This window comes from Sorex fumeus, unplaced genomic scaffold, assembly GCF_029834395.1.
Source record: "Sorex fumeus unplaced genomic scaffold, SorFum_2.1 ptg000169l, whole genome shotgun sequence".
In the NCBI taxonomy this organism is placed as follows: Eukaryota; Metazoa; Chordata; class Mammalia; order Eulipotyphla; family Soricidae; genus Sorex; species Sorex fumeus.
In genome coordinates, this window is record NW_026606226.1 from 10,325,116 (window position 1) to 10,349,457 (window position 24,342).

At 61.6% G+C, this 24,342-nt stretch overlaps 1 protein-coding gene across 1 annotated transcript in view; it reads left to right on the top strand.

Annotated features, from left to right (window-relative positions):
• The window catches only part of DCPS (decapping enzyme, scavenger), a 36,143-nt gene extending 15,354 nt beyond the window's left edge, over positions 1–20,789 (top strand). The window contains exons 3-6 of the mRNA XM_056107720.1: positions 10,265–10,410; positions 13,542–13,655; positions 18,779–18,889; positions 20,496–20,789. Of these exons, the coding sequence (XP_055963695.1) occupies positions 10,265–10,410; positions 13,542–13,655; positions 18,779–18,889; positions 20,496–20,765 (641 nt within the window). The 3' untranslated portion in view covers positions 20,766–20,789. The remainder of the gene's footprint in view (positions 1–10,264; positions 10,411–13,541; positions 13,656–18,778; positions 18,890–20,495) is intronic.
• The last annotated feature ends 3,553 nt before the right edge of the window (positions 20,790–24,342 follow it).

Sequence of the window (24,342 nt, forward strand, 5' to 3'; positions counted from 1 at the left end):
CTTCACCAGGCAGGGCTGTCCGGGCCACTTCTAGGAGCCGGGGGCAGGATGGAGCGATGGCGGGGCCTCTGGAACCTCCCGTGGACAGCTGAGCACGGAGCGCGTCCGGCACCAGGCCTTGAAATGGGGGCTTAAGCTGGGCATCTTATGAAATAAGGGGCTTTTGCTAGACCACTTTCGTTTCCTTTGAGCTACTGCATTTGAAACCTTCTTCCGTCCACTGGTCACTTTTTATTTTCCGAGCGTCTTGCTCTGGCTTTTACAATATGCCCAATTGCGTTCACGCTCTCTGGCACGCTCATTAGAACGGTGTTTAACAGTTATCTCCTGTGGGGCCCGAGAGATAATACAGCAGGTAAGGTTCTTGCCTTGCACATGCCTGACCCGGGTTCAACCCTCAGCCTCCCATATGGTCCCCCAAACCCTGCCGTGAGTAATTCCAGAATTCGGGGCCAGGAGAGACCCCTGAGTTACTGCTGGATGTGGCTTTAGAACAAATAAACAAAGAACTTATCTCCTGGGGTTGGAGCAATAGTACAGTGGGTAGGGGGTTTGCCTTGCACACGGCCAATCCGGGTTCGATTCCCACCATCCCATATGGTCCCCTGAGCACCACTGGGAGTAATTCCTGAATGTGTGGGCCAGGAATAACCCCTGTGCATCATTGGGTCTGACCCGAAAAGCAAAAACAAACAAAAAAATCATCTCCTGTGGGCCCTGAGAGTAGCAGGTAAGGCACTTGCCTTGCATGTGCCTGACCCGGGTTCAACCCTCAGCATCCCATATGGTCCCCTCAGCCCTGCTGTGAGTAATTCCTGAGTTCAGAGCCACGAGAGACCCCTGAGGGTCTCTGGATGTGGCCTCAACAGAAACAAACAAAGAACTCATCTCCTGGCCATCAGTGGAGGCTTGTCCATGGACGTACTGGTCCTGGCTGTTTACTTTGGTCATTCTGCTGCTGTTCCTAGCAGGCAGACCGTTTGGCAGGGGCGGGCTGCTGGGGTGGCCTGCCTGGGCCTCAACCTCACCCCCAGGAGGCTCCTGTCCCCGCGACCTCCTGTTGAATGGGCATCTGCTTGGTTGGCCGGCTGGTGGCCTCCCTGCAAGTGTCTTGTCCTCCCCCGACCCCCTCGTGCTGGCCCGGGGCTCAGGAGAGAAGCGGGTGCCCTGGGTCTCATCTGGCTGGTGAACAGACGCTTCCGCACTTGGAAAGGGTCTTCTTTGAGAGAGAAAGGGGCGGTGGGAGCGGGAAGGGCACTGAGTGGCCGAGGGCCCCAACACCCTGCCAGAGCGTGACCGCTGACTCCAGCCTGCTGGCCGCTGCAGGCTTCGTTAGTGGGCGACCAGCCCCACAGTGCCTACCGCAGCCCCCCATTCATGGGCACCCCCTGCTCACTCCCGCCCTTCCTGCCCTTCCCCTGTGCCCATTTTCGCTTCCTAACTCACTGGCTCCCTCCACGCTTGCTCTTACACACCAGTGGGCATCCAGAACCTTCCGCATCTCTCTGTCTCAGGCTGGATGCATATGGCTGGACTTTGTTGGGGAGACCCCGGGCGGGTTCCAAGGGGCTGCAGAGACAGACTCCTTTTTGTTCACGGAGCATGGGGCAGGGGTGGGGTTGCCCATACCCCGTGCCCAGGCGGGCAGGAAGCAAGGCCACAGCTGTGACATTGTGCTGCTGCATGTGGCCTCTGATGGGGACACTCGGCCGCATGCACCAGGAAGTTCCAGAACCTTCCTGGGAGAAGCTTTGCGAGAGACCAAGCCCGTCCCGCAGAGCTCCAGGGTGGGCTGGGGCAGTGCCAGCCTCCAGGGACCCCGAGCTGCTGACTCAGCCAGAGAGAGTGCAGACTCGCAGGCACCTCAGGTGGGCCACTGAGGCTCAGCTGAGCACGTGAGCCCCCGGCAGGGCAGATGGGAACCACCAGCACCAGCTTTGGGGGTTCCCGTCCAGGAAAGGGGAGGGCCTGGACATTGCGTTACTATTTGAGAATACTAATTTGAGAACAAATATTCTGAATCATGGGCCGGAGTGATAGCACAGTGGGTAAGGCATTTGCCTTGCACACGCCTGACCCAGGTTCGATTCCTCTGCTCCTCTCAGAGAGCCCGGCCAGCTACCGAGAGTATCTCGCCCGCACGGCAGAGCCTCGCAAGCTCCCCATGGCGTATTCGATATGTCAAAAACAGTAACAACGAGTTTCACGATTTGTTGTGAGGAGAAGTTACTGGTGCCCGCTCGAGCAAATCGATGAACAACAGGAGGACAGTGCTGTTCTGAATCATGTGGTGCTTCTTCCTCTTTGTCTTCATCTCCTGCTCCTCCTCCTTTCCCTCCTCCACCTCTTCCTCCTCCTTTTGGTTTTTTGGGCCCCACCCGGCAGTGCTCAGGGCTTACTCCTGGCTCTGTGCTCAGGGATCCCTCCTGGTGGCGCTCAGGGGACCCTCTGGGGTGCTGGGGGTCCATCCCGGGTCTAGCCGCGTTCGGGGCTATGCTCAGCTCTGGCCCTTCCCGTGGCTGGGGGCTGTTCTTCTCCTCGGCACACACAGGACAGGAGGTCTAGGAGGAGGTACGCGGGCTCGGGCCTGGCGCTTCTCAAGTCCTCCACGCGGACCGCACAGTGCTCACCGCACTCGCCCCACAGCCCTGGGGGACTTAGAGTGGGGGGCTGGGGCGTTCAGAGGAGGCTCCTTCTCACCCCGAGGCACGGGCCCCTGAGCCGAACAGGGCTCAGTCCCAGGCGGCGGGAGGCCGGCGTGCAGGCGGGCAGGGTGGGGTGGGGGGTGGCCGAGAGGGGCCGCTCTGGGCGCCCACCGGAGTCTCCCCTTTGGCCGGCACTGGCCGCCAGGGAGAGCAGGCGCCCATCTCCCTGTGACCCCTGTGTTTGTGCTCTGTGTCATGTGTCCCGCCCAGCCGGGCTGCCCACCCCAGCCCCGAGCATTAGCCCCTGGGCGCCAGTCCTGACTCCTCCCTGCACCCTGGGAGGCTGAGCTGCCTGTTCTGGCCCCCAGGGACACTCCCAGCTCCCCTGAGGCTGTTGCCTTCAGCGCCCGCCTGGGAGTCGCCTGGGAGAGCAGCTTCTCCCTCCCTCACTCCCTCAGGCACTGGCTGTCTGCCACTCACCTGCCTCAGCCCTGCCACTCCCCACCCCCCTCAACCCTGCCCCTCCCAGTCCCCTCCCAGTCCCCCACCTCAGCCCTCTCCCCCCTTCCCCAGTCCCCAGCATGCAGTGCCGTAGGCCTGGCCCTGTCCCTGGCTGCTCACATGTACAAGCAGACAACTGAGGGTCAGTGTGAGCACCTTAGAGGGAAACTTAGGGGTGGGGGTGGGGGGCTCGGGGCACCCTGCCCTGGAACTGTGTGAGCAGTGCTGGGTCTCCCATTCTGCGGCTAGGATGCTCCCCATGCCCACCCCCACCTTCCTCCAGTGAACCCGCGGCAGCGTTTCCCTCCTTCCCCCGCGGCACCCCACCCTGAGGTGCCTCCGGGGGTGCCCATTCATCTGGCGAGGGCAGAGGGCGGGAGCGGGCGACGGGCCCCGGCCTGCTGTCCACGGCGTCTGCTCCCTGCTGGCACTAACAGCCTGCTGCCGTCCTGACACAGGTCGTTAGTGGTTTGGACAGTTGCCGCCGAGCGTTTGAGGTTCCGGTTAGACCCCGACCACAACCCCGGGCTTTCTGAGAGCTTCTAGAACTCTCCGCGGAGTGCTCCCCCCCACCCCACCCCCACCCCCATGGTGCGAGAGGGAGCCCCCTCTGGCCGCCCCCCCCCCCCCCCGCCCTCCAGCCTGACATCTGGGCCCCATCCGTCGGCGCTGGCTGCCCATAATGAAGGAGCATGAAGCCGCAGCGTGAGCTCATCGGGTGGAGCGGCCGTCGGGCAGTGTGGGAACGAGCGGGCGCCTGCCTGGGCCCTGCGTCTTGATGTTTCCCGTGCCGCAGAGCCGTCCCGGGGGGCTTGGCCAGGCCGCCTGGGCCTTGAGCACGCGGGGCGCTGCCCTCTGCCCTGCAGGGTTCGCTTCCAAGGTCCTGCTGAGGACAGGGGCTCAGGCCTGGGGGGCAGGGAGGGCAGCTGGGGTGCGTGTGTGACCGTTCCCCGCCTCCCGGAAGCCCCCCCATGAAGATCTACTGCCCCGCCTACAGGGCTGCAACCCCAGCCCCTCACTGGGACCTGCTCTCTCTTTGCCCCCCTCCACACCCTGGCGAATGGGGGGGGGGGAACAGCCCGGGGCAGGGGGGCCTGGCTGCAGTGCCCCCCACCCACGTCTGCTCTTCAGAGAACCACCCGGGCCAAGCAAGGCGGCCTCTGCTTCGGGCACATCAGTGGATCTCTGCGTGCCCCACCTCCTCCCCGCCCCCCCTCGTCTGCAGCCCCAACACCCCCCACCCGGTGGTCCTGCTGGCAACTGCTGCCGTGGGTGGGGCAGCTCTCCTGTTTCTCCTGGGTGAGGAGCTGCTTGTGGGAGAGGGTGGCTGTGGTGCAGGCCTCTGAGGGAAAGCAGAGAGGAAGGCCCGCGGATTTGTGGTCCTGTGATGCCATAGAATCCTGGTATCATGGTCCCGTGGCATCGTGGCCCCATGGCATCGTGGTCCCATGGAACTCATAGTTCCATGACTTCATGGTCCCGTGGCATCATGATCCCGTGGCTTCGTGGTCCCGTGGCGTCATGGTCCCGTGGCATCATAGTTCCATGGTGTCAGGCAATCATGGTATTATGGCCCTGTACTTCGTGGCATCGTGGCCTCATGGTTCGGGAACGCAGTTGCATAGAGGAGCCCTGTGCCACTGGCGCACCTGTGACCTGGCCGAAGGCCTTCACCTCTTTGGCTCTCCTTTATTTGGAGTGTTTTGAGCACTTGAGTTAAGGCCACGGCAGTGCTCCGGGCCTTAATGCTTAGTGCCTTGTTCCTAGCTCCTAGCTCAGTGCTTAGGGCTGTGATCGGGGAGTAAGTGCTGAGTGCTGGGGTTCTAACCTGGGCTCCCTGTAAGCAGAGCCTGTGTCCTGCCCGCTGAGCTGTGTATGCCCTCGGCCCTTTCATATATTATTTGTGTAAGTCATCTGTATTTAGATGAGAAAATACTTTCCTTTTTTTTTTTTTTTTTTTTTTTTTTTTGCTTTTTGGGTCGCACCCGGAGATGCACAGGGGTTACTCCTGGCTCTGCACTCAGGAGTTACTCCTGGCGGTGCTCAGGGGACCATAAAGGGATGGTTATGGGGGGGGGGTCACACTCTGCTATGCTCAGGGCTCACCCCTGGCTCTGCACTCAGGAGTCACTCCTGGTGGTGCTCCGGAGACTACATGGGATGCCGGGGATCGAACCCCGGTTGGCCGCATGCAAGGCAAGCCCCCTCCCCGCTGTATGTCTCTCTGGCCCCACAGTGTAATGGTGTGGCTAGGAGAGCGCCCGAAGGGGGCTTCAGAAAGCTGCAGAAAGCTCTGCGGACCCCCGTCCTGAGCAGGCACACCCGCAGTTGGAGCTCACAGAAGGAAAGGTGCGAGAGGCTTTCTGCAGTGCTCCAGGAAGTGCCTTGACAGGACTGACCTGACTGGGGCGTTGTTCCAAGCTCCTTTGTAAGGATCCCAACCGGAGGCGGGGGAGTTTGTGCATGGAGCGAGCTGCTTGGTGGGGACTCTGAAGTTACCTTTTATGGGAGTCAGCAGAGGAGGGCTCAAGCATCCTCTGCCCAAGGGGTCTGGGTGGACTGGACAGCCCCTCATCCCCCCCCCCTTATTTTCCCCAAACCCTGACAAAAAAACCCAAAACACCAAATGTTATCAGAGTTTGTTTTGGAAACAATCCAGCCTGACAGAGTGAAGAGTGAAGGGATGATTGAACAAGGAAGGTATAGAGCCATGGATGAGGGCAAGTGAATGAAGGAGAAAAAGATGGATGGAGCAGGGGAGGGGGGTGAAGAGGGGAGGAGAGGGAGGGTCAGGGGAGGAGGTGTGGGGGAGGACGGGAGGACGGAAGGGGTGGGGGAAGAAAGGAAGAGGGAGTGGGGGAGGGGAGGGAAAGGGTGGATGAAGGCAGAGGGCCTGTAAGATCAGCACCTGACAGAGCTGCTAGCAGCTCCCACCAAGAGTTCACAGTGAATCAGTATTTTATCTAAAACAAGCAAACAATAAAACAGATAGAACATAGCAGGGAGGATGTTTGCCTTGCAGCAGCGGACCCAGGTTTGATCCCCAGCATCCCATAGGGTCCCCCAAGCACTGCCGGCTGTGCCAGCTGTGACTCCTGAGCATAGAACCAAGAGTAACCCCTGAGCATTGCCTAACCCCCCCCCCAAAAAAAAAGTCACCAAACTTTATTTTGGAAACCATCCAGTCTTACAGAGCGGCGTGAGGAAGTGCCCAGCGCACCCCGGTACCAGCCCTGCCCCTAACTTTTCCATTGCACCCGTGCCACGCCCTCTGCACAGACTTAGGTGGTGTCATCACTGTCCACTGACGGGCACATCGCAGGCCTATTGATGCCTCACGGCTAAGCACGTCGGCCTGCGTGTCCCGGAAACGGTTAAGGAGCCTGGGAGGCTGTTCCTGGTCCTATGGAGCTGCCCCGACTCCTCCAGGGCAGGACTCGGCCACGTCTGCCCCCAGCCCCGAAGTCCCACAGCCCTTGAATCAGCCTTGTTTCCCCTCAAAAGGCTCTTGTTTTGGGGGGTGGGATTTCTTTTTTTAATATCCTAATTAATTAAATTTTTAAATTGAATCACCGTGAGATACACAGTTACAGAGTTGTTCATGACTGGGCTTCAGTCATATCGTGTTCCAACACCCGCCCCTTCATCAGTGTCCGTTTCCCACCACCAGTGTCCCCAGGTTCTGTCCTGTCCCCAGCCCCTCATGACTCTATGGCAGGCTCTCTCTCTCTCTCTCTCTCTCTCTCTCTCTCTCTTTCTCTTTCTCTCTCTTTCTCGCTCTCTGCCTCTCTCTCTGACTCTCTCTCTCTCTCTCTCTCTCTCTCTCTCTCTCTCTCTCTCTCTCTCTCCCCCCCCCGCCCCTTTTGGGTATTATGGTTTACGATACAGATACTGACAGGTTATCCCTCACGTCCCATCCAGTGTGATCCTTTCCGACTCTCCTTGTCACAGTGGTCCCTCCTCTCTCGTGACTGCCCTCCGCGCCCCACACACTCGTGGCACGCTTCCAAAGAGCCTCTTGTTTCACAGAACGTCCCTGGAGGGGTTTGTGCTATTGCTTCATCGTCTGGGCCGGAATTCCAGGCCCCTCCCTCCGGAGGCTGCCATGTCAGTTTGTCCTGTTCAGAGAGCCGTGTTCTCGCCAGGCTGTCCACGCTTTCCCTCCGTGCTCATGGGGCGATCTCTGGGAGGTATTTTTTGAGACTGTGCTTGGCTGTGCAGTTCTCCGGCATATTTTCACGCCAAGGGTTGGGCACTGACTCTTGACCAAATTCCTGTGCAGTTCCGCCGTGTCTCGTTGGTGGTGTGCATTCAGACCCTGGGTTTGCTCACACTCCCCTCTCGGGGGAGTCTATTGACTTATCATTTCTTTCCCCCTCTCTTTCGGGTCAACAGTGAATGTTCTTCCTGGTTTAAAGCCTGCAGAGCCACATCCTGTATCGGTGCTTTTTTGATGATAGCCCGGGTGCAGAGGGCGAAACGGTTCCTAGGGAAGCATGAAGGGAAACTCCCAAGGAACTGTGGCAGGGTCAGAGGAGCCAGACTTCCTGTGGCCAGGGCTACCCCAGAGAGGAAACTCGAGGCAGGGAGCAGCGAGGCTCGGTGGTGGGCTGCCGGGTGCTGGGTGTCAGTGGAGTGTCCCGTGAGTGGTTGGAGCTGTACCCCAGGGGCCCCGGGGTACAGACCATGAGTAACTCCTTAGAAGACACAGACCGTGCTGATTCCAGCATGGCCCGGCCCCCTGGGAAGTGATGGGGTTGCCACCACCCAGACCAGAGGTAGGATGGAAGTCTGTGTCACTCACCCCCAGTGCTAAGGGGAAGGCTGGGCCCAGGAGGGGCACCCAGGCCAGGTGGGACCATCCTCGCCGCCTCTTCTTTCCGATGTGTGACAGTGGGAGTTATGTGCTGAGAGCCTGGCACCCTGTCTCCCAGGCCAACAGATCTACGGTGCTGTCCCTGCTGGGATCCCCACCCGGGCTCGGGGAGCGCCATTACTCACAGTCTCCCACTGCCAGCCGGAGTAACAAGTAGTAGTGGACACTGCCCAGTAGGCCAGTGTGTGAGCTCAGCACTGCGTGCACGCGTGCGAGGTCTGCAATGCTGAGTGCTGGATACAGCAGACTCCCTCCTGCATGCAGGAGCTGGGTGTTCATGCATGCAACCTCAGTGCTGCATAGATGTGTGCATAGAACTAACTCAGTTCTGTGTGTCCGCGTATGTGTGCACAGGTGGGATTTTATTTATTTTGCTTTTTGGGTCACACCTGGCGATGCACAGGGGTTACTCCTGGCTCTTCACTCAGGAATGACTCCTGGCAGTGCTCAGGGGACCATAGTGGATGCTGGGAATCAAATTCGGGTCGGCCGTGTGCAAGGCCAACGCCCTACCCGCTGTGCTATCACTCCAGCCCCTATTATTTTCATTTACTTATTTTGCGGGGTCGGGGATGCTGGAGATTGAATCCACGCTCGCTCTCCGGCACGGCAAGTGCTGTACTGCCGAGCCAGCCGTGCCCCAGAGGGGGCGCGTTCAGAGCGCTCCCCCCACCCCCCCACTGCCATCCCAGCTTGCACAGCCCCTGGGGAGCAGGCGGCGAGCCCAAATCCGAGTCTCAGTCCTTCTCCGCCCAGCTGCCTTCAGCGCCGCACCATTCTCTGTGTCTGAACTGTCTCCTGCCTCTTGAGGTGCTTCACCTCTGACCTCTGACCCACGACCTGAGCTATCCAAGTGGTGGGAAAGTCCAGATATCCCCCAGTGAGGGAGAAACATGATGTCGCCGAGCAGGGTGGTGCCAGGAGGGACGAACCAGACCTTCCGCCCAGGCTGAGACTGGAGTGCCCAGGAAGTAGGGTGACATTTACCGGGCACCTCCAGCTGTCCTGCCGACACGGGTGACTCACATCCGGGGGCAGGTTTACCAGCACCTTCACCAGGTTGGGCGCAACCAAGGTGCCCTGCCCGCTGTGCTCTGCACCCGTGCCTGAGCCCCTGGACCTTTATCCCACCCGGAAGTCCAGACTGCCTGACCACACTGGGCTGTTGGGAGACAGATGGGACCCGAGGCGGTGTGGCTGGGATGGGCGGACGTCCCTTTCCCACCGACGTCCTGAGCCCCTGGGAGTCTGCACACTCAAGCCCTCAGTTTGCTGCCTCTGAGTTGGGCCTTGGGGTGTGGGGTGAGAGTTTCCGGAGCGCTCACAGTGGCCTGCTTTGCTGTTGGCTCTAGTGTCCATGGGAGGGTGTCAGGTGTGGCCCCCTGGCTTTTGGTCCCTCTCGGTGTGTCCCTGATGGTCCCCACTCCAGGGGAAGCCGGAGCGTTGCCTAGTCCTGGGGGCCCCCCTAGACAGCTTGGGAGCACCCCTGGTCCAGCAGCAGCTGCTGGGCAGTGAGTGAGAAGGACATTCCCTGGGATGGGGCGGCACTTGTCGAGAACAGGAGCGGCTCTCAGGCGGGGCTGCCCCCTTTGCGGGGAGCTCGGGCAGGGTCTGCGGACATGTGAGGGGCAGTGTGTGCCCCGTGATGCCTGCAACACCCGCGGGCCTGCTCAGGACAGCCCCATGCCAGGATGAGTGAGCGAGGCATGGGACTGGTACGTGGGAGAGACTCGGTCTGAGCCGTCGGGCCTGACGTAGCGTCTCCTCTGAAGGAGACATTGTTCGGCCTCTGCAGGCCGGAGCTTGCCCAGCCCCGGGGTGTGATTGAGCATCAGCTGACAGCGGGGGAAGTCGGGGCACAGGGGGGTCAAAGCGTGAGGCCAGGGTCAGGGTCCTGCTTGGGGTTGAGTGGGGACAGGCGGGGAGGGGCCTCGTCCTCAGCCCCAGGGAGGCCGTTTGGGTTTAACCCAGACTCTTGCGCTCTGGGTCCAGCGAGGGGAACAGGCTCTGCGACCCCTCAGCCCCCCCCGTGGGGTGGAGCACACAGGCAGGACCCCAGAGAGGGGAGCGAGGGTCCAGCCGCGTTCTGCAGCCTCCTGTTTGCCGTATTCTTGCAGAAGGGGCCTGGGAATGGTGGTGGGCATCCCTGTGGTCCTGCACCCCGTATTCGGGCAGGCATAGTGGCAGGACGGGACCCGCGGGGGCCCCAGATGGCAGCCTCAGCCACATACTGTCCTTGCAGATGTCAAGACGACTGTGGTGTACCCAGCCACCGAGAAGCACCTCCAGAAGTACCTGCGCCAGGACCTCCGGCTGGTCCGCGAGACGGGGGCCGACTACAGGAACGTCACCCTGCCACACCTGGAGTCCCAGAGTCTTAGCATCCAGGTGACGCGCCCGTGGAGTCGGCCTGAGCGTGGCCCCGGGGCCCTGGGTCTCTCACTGGGGTCCCCCTCCCGCAGCGCATGTGGGACTTCCTGCCTCCCAGAGCCCACCTCCTTGGGCAGGGCTCTGGTTCCAGAGGCAGATACACGTGTCCCACAGACTTCACGGACACACACATCTCTCAGACCCACACATGTACACACACACAGGCAGCCCTCTGCACACACACACCTGGTACAGACTCATGTATGCGCACGTGCGCGCACACAGCCCTCTCCCATGCAAGCACCACACAGACACACAACCCTCCTGCACACGTGCGTGCGCGCACACACACACACACACACACACACATACACACACGCATCCGCTCACGGATCCTCAGCTCACCCCTTCACACGCCAGGACACTGGAGTGTGGAGCATCTTGGGGTGAGGTGGCTGTTGAATCACTGAGGAGGCCCCGGACGGCGCCCCTGGTCTCGGGCAGGCCCTGAGGCTCGCTGGGGATGCACGGAGCTGATGGCCCATCACAGGAGTTGGCGCCGTCTGCCTTAGGGTGCCCGTGTCCTGCTGGGTGGGGGGGCTCGGGGGCGAACTGTGTGTGTCAGGGCTGGCCCCGGGGCCCTGCCTTCATGGCCCACCCCTCTGGCCATTCTCAGCACCCAGACTGACTCTCTCCACCTGCAGCCATGGGTCCGAGAGGTCAGCTTCCCTCACGTGTCCCTCACTTCCCCGGGCTGGAGTCCTGTCCCCTGGGGCAGCTCCATGTGCCCGGTCTGCAGCATGTGTCGGCCTTGTGGCCGTGAGCCCGACTTCCCATCATCCCGTGCCCAGCAGTGCCTCTGCCTGGAGTGGCCCCAGGTGGCCGCTCAGAGGTAACCAGGAAGGATGAGGCCGCTGGCTCTGTCTCCCGAGCTTGCGCCCTGCTCCCTGGAACCTGTGTTTCCTCTCCCGACGGGGGTGGGGCCCCGGTGAGTGTGGCCCAAATTCCCCCCAAGATGGCCCGACCCCCAGCCCCATCCTCTACTTACTCCTATGTCTTTCCCAAGGGGGCTTGGTCCCTGTCTTCCCAGACTGGGGGTCCCCGGATCCTTCTGGTGCTGCTGCCCAGCTGCCTGTCCACGGGGCTCAGCCTCGGGGACATGGGATCCCGAGTCCTCCCGGGCCCTTCTGGGCCTGCAGTGGGTGCTCTGAGCTCCGGCTGCATCGCGGTCTCTCAGTCCCCACTGCCGCCATCAGGCCTGCCTGACCTGCGTCCATGCCCTGAGCCCACACCCAGTGTCCCTCCTCACATTTGCGGGTTCTGGGTAGCCAGCTTGGAGCGTGGAGACCGTCCACCGAGAAGGCCTGTGTGAGTCACCGAACCAGCACCCCAGAGGGTGGTCCTGTCCCCCTCGGAGCCTGTTTCCAGTCTGGACAGTGTTATCCAGGGCAGAGACCAGGGAACCATTGGTGTAAGGGGGGTGATGGCTCAGGGCAGGCAGGCCTCCCCCACATCACCAGCCCCTGCTGGGGACCCTCCCCTGGCCCCTCGCTGGGCTTCTGCCCAAGTCTTGGTGGGGCAGAGGTCTGACCCCTCTCCTATGTGGCCTCGAATCTGGAATCAGGGCCGGGATGGAGTGAACTGGGTTCATTTCCTTCTCTGCCGTGTGGGGGTCCCCACAGCCCCGCCTCCTCATGGGGTCACGGTGAGCAGAGCTGAGATGGACTCCGAGCAGTGGGGACCCAGAGGACACGGCCGTCCACCCCGGCATCAGCACCACCTCCTGTCCCTCTCCCGCCCCACCCTCCGCCTCAGTGCCACCCCCCGGAGGCCCGGCCTCGCTCGAGTTGGGGTTACCCGACAGCACCCCGCCTGCTGCAGGGGCCCGCCCTGTGCTGGGCCCTCCCGGTGCTCCTCACCGTCACCTTCCCGTGTAACTGCCCATGCCCAAGGCTGCCCCGGGACCCGCCGGGGGCAGGGTGGGGACGGGCCCAGGCTCGCGCTGCTCCCACACTTGACCGCACAGTCCTGGGCTGGATCTCATCTGTGGGCACAGGCCTAGGCTGGCCCCCCACAGAGAAGCGCTCCCCACCCCCCCCTTGTCTTCCCCAGCACACACCCCCGCCCCCCACCCCCAGTTTGGGGTGCTGCAGGTCAGGTCTCGGCCAGACTCCTGGAGAGATTCCCAGGGGGGAAGGAAGTACAGTGGGGCCTCTCCCAGGCAGCCCGAGATAGGACCCCCCCCCCCCCCAGGAGGGGGCCCAGCCAGGCTCTTGCTGGGATGCCCATCTTCTGGCGGGACCCGCGGTGTGACCACTCTGTGGCCTGAGCAGGGCTGTGGTGGGCCCTGACACTCCCTGGCAAGGGACCGCCCCCCCTCCCCCCACACCCCACACCAGGGGCGCTAGGCCTGGGCTTGTTGCCCTTGACCTTGGCTGCGCTCTGGCTGGCTGGCTGGAGCTGTGCCGCGGCCCCCCTCACCCGCTCTCTGGCTCACTCTGCTTCATGGCCGAGAGCGCCTGACCTTGGAGGAAGCTGCATTTGCAGAGGCCCCGCAGCTTTGACCCCAGCGGGAAGGAGCCAGGCGCTTCAGAAAGGCCACTGGGCCCCTCCCCCCCGTGGTGACACGCGGCCCCCCAGCACAGCTCCCTGAGATGGGCGGCAGAGGCGGCTGACCCCGGGGTGGAGGGAGGGCCGGAAACAGGGTCCACAAGAGACGCCTGGCGCCTCGGCCGTCATGTGCTGTGTCCTGCCCTGGCTGTGTTGGCAAAGACGTGTGATCCCGGGGCAGAACCCCAGCGGGCAGGAGCCCTCACGTGGACGCCGCAGACCTCAGCCTGCCCCGGGGAGCGTGAGAAAGGGCCTGCGAAGCAACACCCTGGGTGCTGACAGAGGGACGGAGCACTACCCTGAGTGGCCGGCAGGACAGAGCTGCCCCGGGTGGCCTGTGGGACCGAGCTGAGCCTGCCCCAAGTGGCCGGCAGGACAGAACTGCCCTGAGTGGCCTGTGGGATAGAGCGAGCTACCCAAAGTGGCCAGTGGGACAGAACTGCCCAAAGTGGCCAGTGAGACAAAGCTGAGCTTCCCCGGGTGGCCTGTGGGACAGAGCTGCCCCGGGGGTGCCGTGACCCTGTCCCCTCTCCTTGCAGTGGGTGTACAACATCCTCGACAAGAAGGCGGAAGCTGACCGCATTGTCTTTGAGAACCCGGACCCCGTGGACGGCTTCGTCCTCATCCCTGACCTCAAGTGGAACCAGCAGCAGGTACAGGGCGGTGATGGGGGCTGCCCAGTGGGGGGCGGGGGAGGGGGCGGTGCCCTCCCCAGGCAGATCAGATCAGAATCGCACTTGGGCGCTGATACCCACATGAATGCCCGGGGTTCGGCCCTTCCTTGTGCCCCTCTGGGGCTGCAGAAAACCCCTCAGTCAAGTGCACTCCACGTTCCCAGCCCCTGGGGCTCTGGGGGGCTTTTGGCTGTCTCTCTCCCCCGACAGTCGCAGGTCCAGGCCGACCCCACGGAGACCAGAGGTCCCTGGCCTCCACGAGCCCCGGAGAGGTGTTCAGGTGGTCACTGTCCCCACTCCCACACCAGGCCATCCATCACGCTCCCGCTGGTCCCAGTTCTCTGGGACCCCTCCCTGCCCCGGTGCCCCACCCCACCCCCAGCTCTCCCTGGTGGAGTTTCCCTGAAAGCTGAGTAGGAAATTGGGGTGGGGGAGGGCTGCATACTCCATGGCCCCCAGATGCAATCGAGTCACCCAAGCTTGGGGTACAGCGCCATGCCACCCCCCGTTCCTGTGCCCCCCATGTGATGACAGATGCTCAGAGCGGGTTGAGGTGGGGACGAGGCCTCTATGTGGACACACCTGCCTCTGGCGTGACCTTGGGGCCTGTGGTCAAACCCTGGTAGAGCTGCTGCCCCGACGCTTGCTTGGCTTGGGGATGGGGGTTTCTGGGCCTGCCGCCACCACTCTGTCCCCATCAAGAATGAAGCTCTGGGGACTGCAGAGAAGGAGCAGGTTTGATTCAGGGACACAGACGTGAGAGAAGGACAGCTGACAGCCGGCACCCAGGGGAGGCCGGGGAGATGGGATCTGGGAAGAGCTGCCTTGGCACGCGGCCGACCCAGCTTTGATCCCTGGAGCCCGCGAGCCCTCCAGGAAGGATCCCCGAGTGTAGAGCCAGAGGTAAGCCCTGAGCACTGCTGGGTATGACCCAGAAACAAACAAACAAACAGAAAAACAAGAAGGTGCTGACCCTGGTGTGATTTTTTTTTTTTTAAATTGAATTCAAGTACATCCAGGAGTTTAGTTTATAGTTTGCTGCAGGTTGACTTTAGGTTGACCTTGCGACCACTCACTACTTTCGGACTTCTTTGGACTGGAGCGATAGCACCTCAGTAGGGCGTTTGCCTTGCGCGCAGCCAGCCCGGCTGAGCCGGGTTCGATTCCTCCACCCCTCTCGGAGAGCCCGACAAGCTACTGAGAGTATCTCGCCCGCGCTTCAAAGCCTGGCAAGCTCTCTGTGATGTATATTCAAGATGCCAAACACAGTAACAACAAGTCTCAAAATGGAGACGTTACTGGGCCCGCTCGAGCAAACCTATGAACAACGGGAGGACAGTGCTTGGTTTTGTTTGTTTAATTGAATTCAACATTGTGAGAATCACAAAGCTTCCTGATTGGGGTTCAATCATACAATGTTCCAATTTCCCGCCACCAGAGTCCCCAGTCCCCCCCTCCCCCCACCAAAAAAGCCCACCCTCACACCCCGGCTTGCCTCTTCTCTCCAGTATGGTTGTGAGGCTGAAGCAGAGAGCTCCCCCTCGGGCTGGGGTGCTCTAGGGGTGCTCTAGGGCATGGAGCCTGTTCACAGCCCCTTTCCCCCAGTCTCAGCCCCACCTCCCACCTGGAGGAAGCCGGGATTGCTCTGGAGGGATTTGGGGGTCTCTTCTCCAAACCCACCCTACCATCTGCTCCTGGGCAGGCCTGCTTGAAGACCCACCTCCCCCAGACCACAGAGTACAGGCCTCTCCTTCCTGCCTGCCAACCTGAGCTGGGCCCAGACGGTCACTGCCTCATGGCCACAGGGCTGGGCGATGCACCCTGGGACCCACGAGTCCTGCCAGGCTCCCCTGGGCTACCACCTGGGGGGCGGGGGGGGGAGGCGGGGAGGGGCAACATCCCAGCTGCTTTTTTTTTTTTTTTTTTTTGGCTTTTTGGGTCTCACCCTGCGATGCTCAAGTTACTCCTAGCTCTGCACTCAAGAATTACTCCTGGTGTTGCTCAGGGGGCCATGTGGGATGCTGGGGATCAAACCCATGTCTGCCTCATGCAAGGCAAGCGCCCTACCCACTGTACTATCACTCCAGCCTCTCTCGCTGATTGTTTCTGAGCTGTCCACAGCAGCCTGAGACAGAGATGCCAGACTGGCCGCACCTGGCAGCCCTCACCAGGGAGCGTCAGGACGGGGGTGCCAGGCCCTGGTGTGCAGGTGCCTTCCCAACCTCCCTGGAGCCTCCCCCCCCCCCCCCCAGCCCCCTGACTGTCCTTGTCTCAGAAGTGCAGCTTTATTCTCCCTCATCACCCCCAGTGCCTGGCCCCGGATGAAAGAGACAGTCGGTCTGTCTGTCCATCCACCTGTCCATTGTCCGCAGGTTCTCAGTGTAGAGCTCAGCGCCAGCCGGACTCTGCCTCCCACTGTGCTCAGTCCTGGGGCTCGCTCTGGGTGGCTTTTGTTCGGGGTCACCCCTGGCAGTGTCCTGGGAACCCGAGACTGCTGGGTCGGAGCATGGGTCGCCCCATGGAAGGCCCCGCCCACCCCCTCAGCTCTGGATCACACACTTGTCCTCTTCCCTGACGAAGGGTCCCGCCGCTTCTGCCTCCCCGGACCCTCCCCCAGCAGCCTGTCTGATCGTGGGACTTGCTCACGGTCACAGTGTTCCACTGTTGCACACTTATTTTTTGTGGGGGAGCAGGGAGCCTCCCAGGCAGGGCTCCAGGGGCCCAGGGGCCACTCCAGGCTCATACCCAGATTGCACCCAGGCCTGTCTCCTCACTCTGGGCTGTCTCCCGGAGGGGCTCACTGCACAGCGCTGGTGCTCACAGGTGCTTTTATGGTGGGGCTCCCTGGGATGAGGCACTTGTCTGTCTGCTGTCTGCTCAAGGCACTGGGGACCCCCAGCACAGTACAGCCAGGGTGGGACATGGGGGTCTCTGCCCTGCCTGCAGCTGCTCTCACAGCTTCTGGCTGTTGGTCTTGCGAATACACACGCATCCGCACATATGGGGGGCATCAGACATTCACTCCCCCGTGGTCGCCTCCCGAGAACTCTGGCTCCCGTCATTCCGCCCCCTTCTTGCTGCTGGCCAGGGAGCAACTGTCATTTTGAGGTCTCTAACTCCTGGCAAAAAGCAATGGAGTCTTCCGCCGGGTGCCCGTTGGCAACCCCCCCCCCCCCCCCCCGTTTCCAATCATCTCAGCTTTTGGGGGCAGAGGGGTGCCCTTGGTCTGTCTGCAGAAAACCTGGGGCTGGGGAGGTCGCACCTGCCATCACAGAGAAGGTTTCTGGGTCAGGAGATAACCTAGACCAGGGCGTTTCCCCCCCCCCACACACACAAGGCCCTGGGCTCCTGCCACCCTGTGCCCAGCCCGTGTCTCATGCCAGGCGCCAGCCTTCAAGGCTCGCTGAGCAGAGATGTCATTTCGTGCAGTGCCCAGGAGCCTAGATAAGTGCCACTGTTTGCTGGGAGTGACAGTGACGCACACAGCAGCCGGCGGCCCCGGGGCACACCCCGCCCCACCCTCCCAGGTCAGGCCCCAGCTTTCCTGCCGCCATCCCGGAACCAAGGGGTCAGTGTGCCAGGCCTGAGCCACGTCTCGGGGCTCGTGGGGGTCACGGGGGACCCAGCTCGGGCGCCTTCTTCTCGCCGTGAGCCCCCGACTCGTCTGCAGCCGGTCAGAGCCACCGAGCCCAGATGCCTGCAGCTGTGGCAGGAGCAGCCGCGGCGTGAAGGCACCAGGGCCCAGCTGGGCGTCAGCTGAGCGGCCAGATGGGAAATGTCCTTCTCGGGTGAGGTTTAGATCAGGGCCTCAGGAGGCTGGTGGGGGGGAAGAATGACCCCCAGATGATCTGGAAGAACAGCAGAGCGGCAGGCCGTAGGACAGGGTGCTCCTGGAATCTCTCCATGCCCTGGTCCAACCCCTCCTGCACCCCCGTTCCTTGGTGCCCCAGTCGATGGGGTCAGCCAGGCTGGGGCGAGGGACCACAGGGCGAGGGGCCACAGGATGAGGGTCTTTGCTTTCCGATGCACATGCGGTTGCCTTTGGCTCTTTGCTTCACGGTCGTCTTTCAGCCGGGCCTACTGTAACCCTCAGGAGGGCTGGCAGGGAGATGGGGGTCCGGCAGAACTCCGGGGGTCCTCGCTGTGCCTGGCCGTGCGTCTGCCCTTCTCCCGTCCCTCTCAGCCCCTCCTCACTCTCCCCACCTCGTGCCCTATGTTTTCATTTTCATCTGTGGTTTGGGGACCACACCCAGTGATGCTCAGGGCTCACTCCTGGCTGACTCAGGGATCACTCCTGGTGGGCTCGGGGGACTGTATGGGGTGCTGGGGATTGAGCCTGGATTGGCCATGTGCAAGGAAAGCACCCTCCCCATGGTACTATTGCTCCAGTCCCAGCCCTCAGCCTTTGCTATCTCTGATCGTCTCTGTCAGAAGTAAGCCCTTAGCAACACCAGCTGTGACCGCAAACATAAGCAAAACAAAACAGGATCCAAGCTAGAGAGAAGAGAATACCATTTTAAAGTCAATCGTAAGAGAAAAAGGACTGGAAAGATGGTCCAGTGGGCCGGGCACTGGCCTCGTGTGCAGCTAATCAGGATTCAGTCCCTGGTACTCCATTTGGTGCCCGGGACCCTGTCAGGAGTGACCCCTGCGCACAGAGCCAGAAGTAAACTCCGAGCATCACCAGGTATAGCCCCCCAAACAAATAAAAAAGCCATCAGAAAAAAATTAAAGAATCTTAAGAGAGAGTCCCCTTGCTGCCCCGTGCAGTTTGTCATTCCCGCAAGTTCATGTTGTCTGTCTGCCAGAGCATGGGCACTGTGGCCCGGGCACTCGAGCTGTTCAGGGCCAGCTGCACTGCGGAACCTGGGAACTGGAAGAGGAGATGGACCGTGGCGGGAGGAGGGGAAGGACCGACCACGGTGCTTTGTGGAACCCCCGGGAGGCCTCACACTCCCATGGGATCATCCTGACCCTCAGACTGGGCCCCACCCGGGGTGTCCGGGTGGATGGTGGGGTCTGCCCCGGCCTCCTCGGGGACCCCCGGCCTGGCCCGCAGTGGCGCCCACGGCGCGCTCCACTCTGCCCCTGACTCTCTGCAGCTCGATGACCTCTACTTGATCGCCATCTGCCACCGCCGGGGGATCAGGTCGCTGCGGGACCTCACCCCAGAGCACCTGCCGCTGCTCAGAAACATCCTCCGGGAGGGCCAGGTGAGTGCGCGGCCGAGGCGCCAGTGCAGGTGGGCGCCACCGCCAGGGGGGCCCTGGGATCTCTCCCCCCAGTCCTGCCCCGCCTCCTGCCCACCCTCTGTCCCCTTCCTCCCCGCCCCCCTCTCCCCTGCAGGGCCCCCCCCCCATGGCCATGTCCTCAGTGGCCTTCCCTCCCCTCCACCTCAGTGTGGTACCCACTGGGGCAGCCCGTCCTACAGCGTCGGATGGAGCAAGGAGGTGCTCTCCCAGGGGCGGGGGGCCATGGGGAAATGGGGAAGAGGCTCAGGTTGTGTCATTTGGACCCGAGGCAGTGAGCGACCCCATGCCCCTGGGCCCACGGCCCTCCTGACCCACACTCCATGGGGGTCCTGAGATGCAGCAGGATGCTGTGGGCTGTGCCAGGGCCTGCTGGTCCGGAGAGAGCCCCCGAGGGGTCCAGTCATGGGGGACCGAGGCTACCTACTCTCCCTCCTGTCCACAGCACCTCTCTGCTGGGCCCTTGGTGGCATGTCTCTGGGAACACAGCTTCCCAGGCCAGTACAGCTGCTGCCCTGCCTTCCCCAGCAGCCACTCGGGCTTGTTCTGGAAGGTTCTGGATGCCTGGGCTTGGTCTCTCTGACCTGCTGTCGAGCCCTGGGCTGTGCCCCGAAGGTAGAGCACAGACGCCCTCATCTGTCCTCCTCTTCCCCAGTTCCTCGGACTGCCGAGTGGAAGTCAGTGTCTGCTCGTCTCAGATTAGGGAGCCTCAGGGAGCCGTGCCCAGAGCCCAGGATGGGCAGCGAGCTCTCCTCCTTTCCACCAGGAACCCAGTGGACTGGCCACGCTGTCCCGTCGTGGTGTCTGAAAGGGGCAGCACTGCCCCCACCCCTCCTTCCTCTGCACCCAACTCTTTTTTTTTTCTTTCTTTTTGGGTCACACTTGGCACACTTTGGGTCACACTCAGGGATTACTCCTGGCTCGTGCACTCAGGAGTTATTCCTGGCGGTGCTCAGGGGACCATATGGGATGCTGGGTATCAAACCCGGGTCGGCTGCGTGCAAGGCGAATGCCCTCCCCGCTGGTGCTGTCACTCCAGCCCCTCTGAACCCAACTTTATTTATTTCTTTATTTTTACTTTTTGGGTCACACCCGGTGATGCACAGGGGTTACTCCTGGCTCTGCAGTCAGGAATTACTCCTGGCGGTGCTTGAGGAACCATATGGGATGCTGGGTATCGAACCCGGGTCGTCCGCGTGCAAGGCGAACGCCCTCCCCGCTGTGCTGTCACTCCAGCCCCTCTGAACCCAACTTTATTTATTTATTTGTTTGTTTTTGCTTTTTGGGTCACACCCGGCAATGCACCAGAGTTGCTCCTGGCGGTGCTCGGGGGACCCTATGAGATGCTGGGAATCGAACCCGGGTCGGCCGCGTGCAAGGCAAAACGCCCTACCCGCTGTGCTATCGCTCCAGCCCCATCTGCACCCAACTTTAGCTCAGCCCCATCCCCGCTCCTGATTCCCGAATCCCACTCGGTGCCACACTCCTTGACCGTCTCTTCAGGGCGGGGCGCACTCCCCCCGTCCCCGGCTGCCGCGGGCCCGTCATGCTGTGCCCCTCGTCTCCCCAGGCCGCCATCCTGCAGCGCTACCAGGTCCCGGCCGAGCGCCTGCGCGTGTACCTGCACTACCTCCCTTCCTACTACCACCTGCACGTGCACTTCACGGCCCTGGGCTTCGAGGCGCCCGGCACGGCGGTGGAGCGCGCCCACCTCCTGGCTCAGGTGATGGAGAACCTGGAGCAGGACCCCGCCTACTACCAGCGGCGGACCCTCACCTTCGCCCTCCGGGCTGACGACCCGCTGCTCCGGCTCCTGCACGAGGCGCACGGCGGCAGCTGAGCGGTCCCCGGAGCCGGTGGGGATCACGGGGAGTTGGGGTGGGGGTGGGGGACACGGGGAGGGGGCGGGGGTTAGCACCCAGTGGCTGGTTTGGTTTTTTTTTTTTTTTTTTGATAACACAAACCTTATTTTGTACCGACTTGTTCTACATGTGTGAATAAAATACTGGCTTCATTTGGTGTGGACTGACGTTGGCGTGACACAGGCCCGCGGCTGGGTGGGTCAGTGTGGACAAGGAGGAAGGCTTCGGGGTGCTAACAGGGCTGCCGCCAGGGTTTCCCGGACCCGGCCTTGCCCCTTCCACCCGGTGCCTGAGACCCTCTGTTCCTTCCTGTGATTTTCTCGGTCCGCCTGTCCCATCCCGAAACAGCAAGAACAGTCAGAGCCCACGAGGTGGTTCTGCGGGAGTCGTGGAGTTGATCCCTGGCACTGCACGGCCTCTGAGCACTGCTGGGCATGGCCCTGAAATACCTTTTCCCCCCCAAACATCCAGACTTTATTTATTTATCTTTTTTGGGTCACATCCAGCAATGCTCACGGGTTACTCCTGGCTTTGCACTCAGGAATTACTCCTGGCGGTTCTTGGGGGACCATATGGGATGCTGGGACTCGAACCCGGGTCGGCCGTGTGCAAGGCAAGCGCCCTACCCGCTGTGCTATCGCTCCGGCCCCAGACGTCCAGACTTTGGAGGGCACTTCTTTGACTACTGTGCTCTGAGCTTCCTTCCTCCCGCCGTCCGGGGGTCAGCCCAACTGGGGAGCTCCTCGCTAGCTGCAGGTGGGAGGGATTGGGCCGGAATCCAGGGAGCAGCCCCGCCGGTGGCCTTCACCTCTTGTTATTTGTTCTACGAGTCCCCGGCCTTGAATGATATTCCGGGCAGAAAGACAAAACACACCCGTGGGAGCAGCCAGAAGATCAAATACAAAACAGGGTGTCCGTGATAAGGTCGGTTGGAAGCTCGTTCCAGAGATCTGAGAGAACAGCGAGGGGCTGGAGGCAGGGCCAGGTCACGGGAGGAATCCAGGGGCCCGAGAGGCCTCCAGGAGGTCTGAGGCTCAGGCAGGAAGTACATACCAGCTTGTGCAGGGGCATCCCAGCACACAAGACACAGGACACTGAGTTGCACACGGATGTCACACTGCAGGCTAGTCACTGGGGTACCTGGTAGCTGGGGTATCCCCAGGAAGGGGCATGTCTGCTGAGCACAGAGTGGCTCAGGGCCCCATCCCTGGCCTGAGGTCTGGGGGCCAAGGCCCTTCCCCCGATGCCTGTCTGCTCCCCCCATGCACCAGCCAGGGTTCGATGCTGGAGTCAGATGGAGACTGGAAGCTGCTCTCTTTTTAAATTTTTTTAATTTATTTTTTATATTTTGTTTTGGGGCCACACCCGGCAGTGCTCAGGGGTCACTCTGGCTCTGCACTCCGAAATGACTCCTGGCAGTGCTCAGAGGACCTTGTGGGATGTCAGGGATTGAGCCCAGGCTGGCGATGTGCGAGGCAAATGCCCTCCCTACTGTACTATCTGTACAGTACTCCCTACTGTACTCGAGCCCTGAGGAAGCCATTCTCTTGAGCAGGCCGTCAACCCATGGCCCTGGGCAGCAGCACCTCCACCCCCACACCTGCTGCTTTGTCCAGTGCTGGGCAGCCCATCCCTGCTGCCCACCCTGTGGATTTTTCCCTCTGAAGTGGTCTTTGAGGGGCTCTTGATCTGCTCTGGGCTCACTCCTGGCTCTGCTCAGGGGACCATGTGGTTCCGGAGATGACCCTGGCACCCCTGCCTGCCAGGCTTGTGTTCTGCCCATTGGGCTCCCTCCCTGGCCCTGACGATGGACTCGTGAGCCAGGAATTGCCATAGCTCTGACCCCGGGTAATGGGACAGCTGGCCTGGTGCCCGGTGAGCAGATGAGGCGCCTAGAAAGGGACCCTCCAGGACAAGCCAGCTAATAAGCCTTTGGGGGTCCCCACCATGCTCACTGGCACAGAGACAGCCTCGGGCTCCCGGCAGGAAACCCCCCCCCCCTTGAGAGAAGGTTTTGTAGGTTTCGAGTGTGGTGTGGAGAGGAACAGGTGACAGCTGCCCAGCTGGGCTAGGTGGGAAGGGGACCCCTAGCTTGTCTTTCCAGGATCAGGAAAATCTAAAGACAAAACAATAGACAGGGACCAGACCAGAGCGATAGTACAGCAGGTTAGGGCACTGGCCTTGCACGCGGCAGACCCGGGTTCAAACCCTGACTCCCCTTACAGCCTCTGGGCACCACCAGGAGTAAGATCCCCGAGTGCAGAGCCAGGAGTAAGTTCGGAGCACTTCCAGGTATGGCCCCAACCCCCCCAAATAAAAGTCACAGAAGGGAAAGGGGGAGTGAGGAGCACCTGCCCCCAGAGACTGCCCGCCCTCCCGAAGGGGCCCATCCTGGGAGGCCAATTTTCGGGCTAGGCCAGAACCTGTTCTGGGTTTGTGGGTCTGTGCTCGTTCTGGACATGCAGGGAGACAGGCAGGGGGCCCCTGAGGGGGCTCCCCTCAGACCCCCCGCCTCTCCAGGCCTCCCCCCATCCCTGCACACACAGGCTCGCTTCTCCACCCCTTCCTGTCCCCTGCACCTTCACATAAGCAACGCCGGAGGAGGTCTGGGGTAGGAGGACAGAGTGGGTCAGGGGGGTTGAGAGGGGAGACCCCCTGTGCCCCTTTGTAAGGCTGGGGGACAGAGAAGGGCTTATGTAGCCCCCAAGTCTGCCTTCACAGAGGAAGAGGGTCAGTTCTGTGCCCCAGCACTGTCTCCCTAGGGGTCATGTCCACGAGCTGCTGTCCACATGCCTGCTCGTGGGCCATGGGTCAGGGCGACCCCATAGAGGGGAGCAAGCAGGGAGCACACGCCCTCCTCCTCTAGGGAGTCCCTGAGAGAGGAACTTCCGATCCTGGGACAGTGCCTGGAACAGGTGTCTGTCCCGCCCTGGGTGTTCCCCAGGAATCCCGGATCTACCCTCAAGATAGAAGCGGCGGACTAAACCCCACAGCCCTTAGCCCTTCTGGGACTGGCCAGTTGCAGGAGGCATAGCCCTTAGCCTGGAGACTGCCCCCGGCTGCGTGCTGGGGGAGTGGACACAGAGGTCACCCTCCCACCCCACCCCCAACTGGCTGCCAACCGCCAGGTCTCTCTTCCCGGCTGACTGGCTTGCAAGGAAGTGGACAGGGACATCACTGCCTTCTGCCAAAGCTCCTCTCTGTGTCTCAGTCTCTCCCTGTCTCTCTGTGTCTATCTGTGTCTCTCTGTCTGTCTCTGTCTGTCTCTCTGTCTCTCTGTCTCTGTCTGTCTCTCTCTCTCTCTCTCTCTCTCTCTCTCTCTCTCTCTCTCTCTCTCTCTCTCTCTCCCCCCTCTCTCTCTCTCTGCCTCAAAGTTTCCCCCTGGAGAAAAACTGCGTGGTGCTTTATAAGTGTCAGTCATTATTCCTTCCTTCCGGAAAGTAATCTCTCACAAAGAGCAGTTGCTGAAGAGGGGCCGAGTACTGGCCCCCACCCCACCCCAAATGGACAGGAAAAACAATGACACGCAAAGTAACAACTGGAAAAAGCTTCTGG